Below are 10,207 nucleotides of genomic sequence, written 5' to 3'. Positions count from 1 at the left end.
GGCAATGGATCCCTTGAAGCTAGAGTTAGAGATGGTTGTGAACCACCATGTGTATACTGAAAACCAAGCCTGCTCCCTCCTCCCTGACTTGTTCTTTACAGAAGTCAGGAAAATCAAGGTCATAGAATGTCTTTACAATCTTAGAGAGCAGTAAAGGATGAGAATTCAACAGTTTCTCAGTTTCTACCTCTCAATTTTGGGGGCTTTGTGATTTTAAATCCTATAATCCTCCTGATGCTCTCAAATCTCTCTCTCTCTCTCTCTCTCTCTCTCTCTCTCTCTCTCTCTCTCTCTCTCTCTCTCTCGCCTTCAAGTTTTCCTTAACCTCAGAGTCGAAATTTAATTATCCAAAATCTGCACTTGGATTTCACACTGAACATAAAAGTCCTGACTTCTGCCTTAAAAGTCACTTCTTTCTTTACAACTTACTCTTCCAAGTTGTCCCAATGTCTCTTTTGCCTTCCATTAGAATCTAATGTTCTATCTAGACATTTTACAAACTCTAAAATATTCTGAGAATTGAGCATTTGTTTCTTCAATTATCATTAAACTGTCCTAAATCACCATCATCATGTAATAATTTTCTAATTTATACTACTTTTACCAACTAATGATTATTTATTTATACCTGGTTCCTTCTGTGTACTCTCTGGGAGACTGAAGACTTTTGTCTCTTTCCGTTAGTGTGATAAGCTCCAATACAACCTTGTAGATGCTCCATAAACACGTCATGGAATCAATGCATATTTTATTACATTATATAGTGACTTATTTAAGGAGATGCTTGGTTGCATGAACACTGATAGCAAGGTACTTTAATGAAGAAACACCTAGAAAAAAGGAGTGGGGTCAGCAGACAAAAGCAGCTTCCAGAAATTGTTTCTGTTTTAACTCAGTAGGAGAGTTTTCCACCAAGCTAAGACCCTGTGGGTATAAACAACTCTTTATACCACACATGGTTCTCAACTAAACACTGAATCACCTTAATCCTCCTTCACAAGAATCAGGGCAATGAATGGAGACGAACTGCCTAACTTGGCGAGTTCGGAGTCTCCACTGTACAGTTCAGGTTAATTAAAAATCAAAAGACAAGGAAGACACAACTGAAGGCTGGCTCCCTAACTTGGCTACAGTTTGAAGAAAAACATGCATGCGGCAAAAATACTGGCTCCTTCTGCTCTTTTGACAGGGTGGGAAGCTTAACTGACGTCAATCGCCCTAATCTAAAATGACAAGCTACTTGGGCAATTGTGTACAGGGGTGAAGACATGGCACCTGGGAGAGGCTCAGAGAAGAAACATGGACCAGGGTGTATCATTTGGATCCAGCAGGAAGAAATGGTTATAAGATAGAGAATGGCCTGAGACAAATCATCCATCTGTGTGTAGGGCCAGGCCTGACATGTGAGCCCCAGGTTCACATGAACCTAATCAAACATGGCAACATAGCACTGGACGCCGACACGGGCAGCGTGCCGGAAGTGGGGAGGGAATGACCCCCACCCAAGCTGGCGGCGGTTACGGAGACGAGCCGACAGGCGGGAGCTTCTGGGGCGTTTATTTGCCCTCATCCAAGATGGCGGCCCCCGTGGGCGCTGTCCCGGCTCCGCCCCGCGCCTCGGCCCCGCCTCCTCCCCGTCCCTCCCTCCGCCCCCTCGCAGCACCCGGTCGGGGCTGAGGTGCACGCGCGCCGGCGAGCGAGCAGAGCGGGCTGCGGGCGCTTGACATGGCGGCAGTGGCGGCGACTGCGGCGACCAAGGGGAATGGGGGCGGCAGTGGCCGAGCCGGAGGCGGCGAAGGCAGCGGCCCGCGGAAGAAGAAGGGCCCCGGGCCCGTGGCCACGGCGTACCTGGTCATCTACAATGTGGTGATGACGGCCGGGTGAGGCTGGGGCGAGCTCGGGAAGGCGGGGAGCGAGCTCTGCGGCCGGCCGCCGTGCGGTCCGCGCGCGCGGCCAGGAGTGGGAACCCGCCCCCGGGGCCGCCGCGATGCTCGCTTGGTGCGGGCTCGGTGGAGCGCGGGGAAGGCTGGCCCGGGGTTGCCCGGCCGGGGCCTCGCCGGGGCGGCCACAGGTGCGGCTCGGGGCGGAGGGAAGCGGAGCGGAGGCCAGCCCTGCCGGTCGGCCGGTCACGAGCCCCGGCGTGGAAGCGGCGCTGGCCGCGGCGATCATTCATTTCAGCGGTCATTTTCAAAATCCTGGCAGAGCTTTGCATCTCGGAGGGAGTGGGAACGCGTTCAAAGTTTCTGACCAGCCACCCAAGTCGGAGCTGTCCGATGGACGGATTTAGACTTTCTAGGGAGGACTGGGCCAAGTTGAGGCTGGGAATGAATCGACCCTTGAAAGGACTTTCCCCTCTTTCGGTCTGCCCCTTAATAATAGCAGGGTTTTACTTCTAGTTCTCACACAACTTGCCGTGCAACTCCGAATCTGCTGCTGTCTCTGGGCCTCTGCTTTTTTCAGTGAGGGGAACTGGCTAGGTGAATCCAGTTTCGCAATCCGGTGGCTTTGGTGAGGTGGATCCCAATGTGATTTGTTAGACAATTTCTAAGTTGTAAAGCACATTTTCTTACTTTCCCTTACTTCTTTCCCCTTCCCTTTTCCCTGTTTTTTAAGACTAGAGCTCATTACGTAGTCTTGCCTGGTCCGGAACTTGTGATCCTCCTGTCTCAGTCCTCTGTGCCACCCCTCTTGATTCCCTAGCATGCCTTCGTTTGTTTGTTTAGTGGTCCTGGGATTGAACCTAGGGCCAGCTTGCATGCACTCCACCTGAGCTATATCCCTAGGACTGTAGCCATTTTCCCCAACAATTTCTTCTTCTTTTTTCCTTTTTGGTTTTTCGAGACCGAGTTTCTCTGTAGTTTTGGAGCCTGTCTTGGAACTAGCTCTTGTAGACCAGGGTGGCCCTGAATTCACAGAGATTTGCCTGCCTCTGCCTCCCGACTGCTGGGATTAAAAGGCATGCTCCATCTCCGGCTAATTTTTAGGTAAAACTTTCAAATATAGAGAAGAGAATTATGGACTGTAATATTGAAAGTTCAGCTTTAATTGTTTTATAGAGTAAGAGATAGATCGGCAGGATTCAAATTTTAAAATGTACACAAAGACATACATCCAGTGCTGTTCCACCCAGATCACCTTACTTTTAAATCAGCTAATTTTGTATCTCCTTCAGATGTTGTTATTAGCACATGCTACTATACACTTACACAAATGTTATAGATTTATAGTTAGTATGTTGCCTTTGAATGAAGAAATAGGCTGGGAGGGTGGTAGGCTTATTGTTAGATTAGAAATGGGGGTGTTAAAACATAGGCTCAAGCTGGGCACTGTCTGTCTCTGAGTTCAAGGCCAGCCAGGGCTACACAGAGATACTCTGTCCTGAAAAAAAAAAAAAAAAGGAAAGAAAGAAAAAAAGAAACATAGACTTTAAGAAGTTGTAACTTGCATAAAACCATACAAGTTCTCAGAATCCCTGAATCTAAATTCAGGTTAGTGAAAAACTATTGCAGATCCAAGTTGTCTTTCACATAAATTTCCCCAGATCAGTTAGAGTGATTTTTTTTTTTTAAGGAGACTATTCAGGGATCTCTGTATGCTCGTGTGTAAAATTCCTGTACTAGCAAAGGTGTTAATAGAAGCATTGCATTGCTTCTCTGAGGAAGAAGGAACATGTTTTTCTGGGTGATGAGCTTGAGATAAGAGTGAGATCTTAAACCAGGCATAACTTCCCTCTCAAAATCCCAACTTCTCTTCCTGGTTTAAGATCTCACTCTTATCTCAAACCTGAGCATGAATTTATAACAGGCGTCTGGCCAGTTCTACCAGTAAGGAACTCATTTCTTCTATTCTAAACCCTTATTTAATGTCCTTCTGTGATAGTTTGTAGGTATAGAGTGTGTCAATTTAGTTAAATTCTACTGTTCTCTCTGAGATGTGCCTTAATGACCGAGTTACTTTTGCTTCATTATGGAATTTAACAAGGAATACCAGGGCCTGATGTTTATTTTTGAGAAGGAAAGTTGAGCAGAATGATAATGTTCACAGCTGCATGTTCCTGCGCTTTCTTGTTTCATGTTATTCTAATCAATAAGCCTATTGATCTCTCTTCTCATTTGGTTTTGGGAAATTTAAAACTATTCTTTTTCAAAGGCAACTTTTATTTATATTTCTTGATAATTTAGATAAGAGAGATGGGCATGTCCCACTGAGACTCTTGTGAAAATAGTTTGAAATATTTTCCAGTCTTAATATTATTATTAAAGATACTTTAACAGCACAAAATGATTAAAATTGAACCCTTTGTTTCCCTTTAGACTTTCTGGGATCTGATTTAGCTGCACAAAGACCATCTTAGCTTATTCCATTTATATTGACCTTGTTCTCAGCAGACATATTTACCGAAGAGTCAAGTTCCAGATGAGTGAGGTGCCACCATGTAATTTTATTTTAACAATGTGCTGTAGGTGGTGTAACACTTATCTGTGCTACAACTTGGCCTTTGTGAGTTACAGTCAGTGTGCCCATCACTTTTATACCACACTTGAAATAATTCACTTGCAAGGAAGGAAGTTTTGTTTGGGCGCACAGTTGTGGAGGGTCCATCCCACAACTGAAGGATCTCCTTGTGTTGGTCAATTGATAAATCAGGAATAAAACTGTTCACCTCACGACCATGCCACAAAACAGTAAAAAGGATCGGGATCTCACAGTCCTTTTTCAGGGCATGTCCCCAGTGACATAAAGACTTCTCACTAGGTCTCATGTCTTAAAGGTTGGCCTCCTCCCAAGAGTGTTACTCTGGGGACTGTGCCCTTCACATAGACCAGTGGCTCTCAGCCTTCCTGATGCTGGGACCCTTTAATACAATTCCTCATGTTGTGGTGAACCCCAGCCATAAAATTATTTTTATTGCTAATTCAAACTGTAATTTTGCTATCGTTACGAATCGTAATGGATACCTGTGTTTTCCATTAGTTTTAGGTGATCCCTGCGAATGGGTTATTTGACCCCCCAAAGGAGTCTTGATCCACTGGTTGAGAACCACTATTAGAGTCAAACCATAACATTTGATAAATCTAGAATCGTTTTTTGGTTTTGTTGTTTGGTTTTGTTTTTTTTTTTTAAACCTGTGCTTTGTGCTTTTACTATATCTTTTTATTATCTTCTACCTTACTCTTTGTTCTCTTTCCTAATTGCGCTCTCTCTTTTTTCCTAGGTGGCTGGTGATAGCAGTTGGGTTTGTGAGAGCATACCTGGCTAAGGGCAGCTACCACAGTCTTTATTACTCAATAGAAAAGCCTTTGAAATTCTTCCAGACAGGAGCCTTACTGGAGGTATGGTTGAGATTTTTGTCGCTAATTTCAAATGCTATAAAGTAGGAAACATACTGTTATTATGATAAAATATATTGAAATCGCCCTGTTCTTGTTGGATTTTGCAAACAAAATGTAGAAATTTTGTTTCATGAAAGCAGCGCCTCAACAGTCTTTGAAATTCTAAAAAAATTAAAATTCCACTTAATGTATTGCTTGGAATATATTTTTTATCCAGCTTTTATAGGAAATCAAGTGACATAAGCTTATGCTAAGATTTTGAGAAATTCTAGGAATGCCCTTGTGAAGTGTTGACAAACTCACACTTTCAGGGCCCGTATAACAGGGATTGTTACAGCAGGAATGGTGAGTGCTGGCGGGTGTATTAATGGTAGATGGGAGACACAGCAGAACCTGTCCAAATTTAAAACAATTAACTAAGGCTTTGAAGGACAGACAGTAGAGATTCTCAGTGAAGCTGGTGGTGCTGTGCTTATCTTGATCCTCTTTGCAAAATCAATGTAGTTTGGGTTATAACTATAATTGGATTTTTGAGTTAGATCTGACAGAAAAAAAAATCCAACTCAAAGATTTTTAAGAATAAAGGAATCTTTTGGTCTGAAGCTGATAGATATACAAAGTTTTGGGCTGGAGGGATGGCCCAGCAATTAAGAGTCCTGACTGCTCTCCCAGAAGACCTGAGTTCGATCCCCAGCCCCCACATGGTGGATCACATCTCTGTAACTCTAGTTCCAGGTAATCTGATGCCCTCTTTTGACCCCGAAGGGCATCAGTAATACATGTGGAAAAACACTCATAAAAATAAGTTAGTAAAATAATGTTTTAAAAAGACAAAATGTTAACTTATAAGATGAAGGGAAGCAGATCGGGACTGAGAACCAGTGATTTGACATTAGAACTCTGTTTCTCTTAGGCTCTGCTACTGTGGACATCCTTTATGTGGTGGGAAGGCTTAGTTTTTCTGAGTGGCTGTTTCAGATATAGTTCTAGGAAGGATTCTGTTTGGCCCTATTTATACCAACTTGATCAGCAGGCTTAGAGTGTGTGCCTGCTCGTCTGGCCAATGGATTATAGATTTTGGTAGTGGAAAGAGGGGCTGAGGTTAAATAGGGTCATACAAATCAAAAGCTACATAGTTACTGTAGTGAAAACCTTTGGTAGTATAGAAGACATGCTCAGTTTTATTTCCCGCATTCTCCAGGGCAAACCCAGCATGATATTTAAAACACAAACTAGGGAAAGACGTTTTAAGATCTCTAGGTCTCCCACTAACTTTTAAAAGCAGAAGGTCGTAGCTTTTGCCACTGCTTTAAAGTAAGCACTCTCAACTTTGTACCTGCAGGGATGCTGTGGTGACTTGAGCATCCCCTGAACACCTACTCCAGCTGGGCTGTGGATTCGTCTTTTATCCCTTGTTCACCTTTTTGATTTGGAAAAGAGTTAGGCTAAAGCCGATTTCTAGTTTTTTCCTGCCCAAACAGTTTGAGTCCAAGAAAACCAACAGATTCTTATAGTAGACTTTCTTGGACTGCCAGTCCCCAAATCATGACATGGAGATTTATTATTAATTAGGAATGCTCGGTCTTAGCTTAGGCTTGTTTCTAGCTATTTTTTTTTCTTTTAAATTAGCCATTTCTGTTCATTTATGTGCTGCCCCAAGGCTCATTTACCTTATCTGTTTACATACTGTCCATCCTGCTTTTCTGCATTTCTCTGTGGCTGACTGCCTGCCAGCCCCTGCCTGCCCCCTCCTCTGCTTAGCTATTGGCTGTTCAGGTTTTTTTTTTTTAACCAGTCAGGTGCCTTAGGCAGGCAAAGTGAAATAGCAACACACCTTTACATAGTTAAATAAAGGCAGCATAAACAAATGCGACACATCTTTACATAGGCAAACAGTTGTGCAGCACAAATGCAGCGCATCTTTGTATAGTTAAGCTAATATTCTGTTCCACTACAGACTCTGGTCTGAGTCATTTTAAGCCTGGAGCTGGGGTTTCCTGAAATGGGGAAGAGATAAGTAGTACTTACCGTAGTCTCTCGTCACCTTGTCACACAGTTCCCTCAGTTACAGAGAAGCACATCTGAGATCAGGGCCATCAGGAACTGCCTCAGTGCTTGACATAGGAGGGGTTACTCAGGGTTAAACACATCTGTGATTTTAAAGGGATTTCCTTGAAGATTTTGTAATGTACAAATATAATTTTAAAAATGTAAATATGTCTTAGGGAAGGTAAGTAAATTAAATGGTGCATTACAGAATTCACTCCAGAGCCAAGTCTTAAGACTTTGAAGGATGGTCGGCCTGTTCATCTCTGTTGAATTTTTAATAGGAATTTAAGAAATTAATTTAATCTTTTTTTTGCTTTGTCTTTGTCAATCTCCACTAAAATCTCATTACATGACAAGTCCTGGATTTGGTTTTAGGAAAAGATTCTGCCCTAAAATGGAAAAGTCTTTTGAGCTACCCACCCCTCAGAAAGGAAGAGATAGTAAAAAGAACTGTGTGTGATGAGGCAGTGACTTCTAAAAACAAACAGGTGACCGCATGGAGGTCTGTAGTGGCTGTGGAGAGCGCCCGCACAAACACACTTACGTGCCGTGCTTAGGAAGGGCTTTATCACATACACAGCAAACTAGTATACTCGCTAGGTGTGTGCAGCTTGGTTAATTACACTGTGTTCCATTAACAGGATGAGAAAATTAATCTGGATAAGTTAGCTGCTCATTTACTTGTGTGCTGACAGATGTTCTTCAGTGGGGCCTTTGGGAATTTTGGCTTAAAAGAAAATAGAAGTTTGTTCCTAAGAAATTTCAACTCTTCTTAGGAATATATAAAAGGCTTAGAAGCATTTACTAAGCAAGCCCAAATGGTCATGCAGTGATGTGGTATGAAAACAAAACTCAAAATAATCTACTTTCTGAAGAGATTTATTTGTTTATTTTTGCACAATGGATACATTGAACTGGTGGTACACGATATTGGTGTTTTTTTGTGTGGAGGTGGGGTACTCGGGGTGAACCCACAACCTTGCACACACATACCAGGCTAATTTAACACTGGGCTGTGCTGCCAACCCAGTGGTAAGGAATTTTAGTAAGATTGATAGAAACCTACTTATCCAAGAACATTTGAGTATTTTTTAATGGATAAATTTCCAAATTATTCTACAGGTATTAAGTGTTTGGTTAATGAATACTGTGAAAATTGAACCCTTACTAAAAAGGAACTAACTTAAGGCCTGGGGAGGGGCTTTGTGGCAGTATACTCACCCAGCACGCACAAGGCCTGGGAGTCACTCTACAGGAAAAAAAATAGGAGCCTACAGTCTTGTTGGGTAGGTAATTGTAGAAAGGCTGTTGGCTGGAGATCATAGGAACCTCCTAAGTCATCAAGAGGAACTTACTAGAAGTACTTTATAAAGTCCAAGGCAGGAATGTAGCTGGGCCGTAGGAACACCAGAGTCGCTCAGGTGTTGATGCTCCATCGCTTGCGTCTGCTATTCTCTGAGTGGTGTCCAAACCATTCCCTGCCTGCAGACTAGTTTTCTGTTTCTGTGTGCCAGCTGACAGTAACAGTCTCCTAATGTAGCTCTCCCAACCAAAATGAGAACAGCTGGCTAGAAGCAGAGTCTTGGTCTGTGTTTGTAGTGAGGAGCTAATAGATGCAGTTGAATCAGTTGTGCATCCTGGACTGGTCACCTCTGTAGACAGGGATTGAGACTGTAGTGATTACCCAGAAAGACAGGAGGAAAGGGACAGTCTTTAGAGTAAGATTCCAGATAAAGGCGGGAAGTGTTTTACTAAACTTTTCACAAGACCCTCAGCAAAATGAAAATATCTTGTATTTTATTATGTATAATATGTGATAATATATATTATTACATGTAATAGTTAATATCTTATTTATCTATGAGTTTTGCTTTAGGATTTAAGTGAGGATGTTTCCCCATATTTTCCAGGCTGGTCTCCCCATTGTGGGTTTAAGCAATCCTCTGTTGTAGCCTTCCAAAGCACTAGACCTATAAACACACACTACCGTATCTGGCTATAATGTGATTTATAAGTTGACCAGTGTAAAATGTTAATAATCAGTAATATAGACCCAAAGATCAGTACACAAATATATGTTGTACCTTGGGTCAAATCTTGAATCTGTGCTAATTAATATAAGCAGCACCAACATATTTTTTAAAATGCTACTCATAGATAACAAAATGTGATGTGTATTTACCAGAAACACGAATTGGTGGCATGTCCACCCTGGCTGAACCATGAAAACACACTGTGTAAAAAGAAGGCAGACACAAAAGGTTAACAGATAATGTGACTCCTTTGCAAAATGTTTAGGGCACCAGTCTGTAGAGGCAGAGGATTGACTGTTAATGGGAAGAGGGTTTCCTTTTAAAGGGATAAAAATGTTCTAGTGTCAGTAATGACACTGACTTACAACTTTGTGCCTGTACTGAACAAGATCACTGAATCGTACACTTCTTAGGGGTGAATTTTGTCATCTTGTAAATCGTATCTTGGTTTAAAATGCTATTTGTCTAAATGTGCTGTGGGTCAGCTTCTTCTCACTTTTGCTTTGTTTTGTGATAGTCATTGATAAGGCAGACTTTTTCTAGTTCTCTGAGCAGAGATTGAACATTAGGCTGAGGATGTAGTGTGTGGTAGAGTCCTAGGTTCAACTCCTTGTACACAAACAAATAGTTGGTTGATGTTACAGTCATGGTAGTTTGTTTTTTTCATCTTGCTTTGGTTTTGGGACTGGGGTTGAACCTAGCATTTCATCATGCTAGGTAAATAAACACTGTACTACTGTGTTATGTCTCTAGCCCTCCCTTAAAAAACAAACAAAAACCTTTTATTGGACA

At 42.3% G+C, this 10,207-nt stretch overlaps 1 protein-coding gene across 1 annotated transcript in view; it reads left to right on the top strand.

Moving 5' to 3' along the window:
- The first annotated feature begins 1,663 nt into the window (after positions 1-1,663).
- The window catches only part of Hacd2 (3-hydroxyacyl-CoA dehydratase 2), a 92,483-nt gene continuing 83,939 nt past the window's right edge, over positions 1,664-10,207 (top strand). Inside the window, exons 1-2 of the mRNA XM_057765317.1 lie at positions 1,664-1,880; positions 5,216-5,333. Of these exons, the coding sequence (XP_057621300.1) occupies positions 1,726-1,880; positions 5,216-5,333 (273 nt within the window). The 5' untranslated portion in view covers positions 1,664-1,725. The remainder of the gene's footprint in view (positions 1,881-5,215; positions 5,334-10,207) is intronic.

Source organism: Chionomys nivalis, chromosome 3 (assembly GCF_950005125.1).
Source record: "Chionomys nivalis chromosome 3, mChiNiv1.1, whole genome shotgun sequence".
NCBI classification, from domain to species: domain Eukaryota; kingdom Metazoa; phylum Chordata; class Mammalia; order Rodentia; family Cricetidae; genus Chionomys; species Chionomys nivalis.
This window is presented reverse-complemented; position numbering and strand designations above follow the sequence as displayed.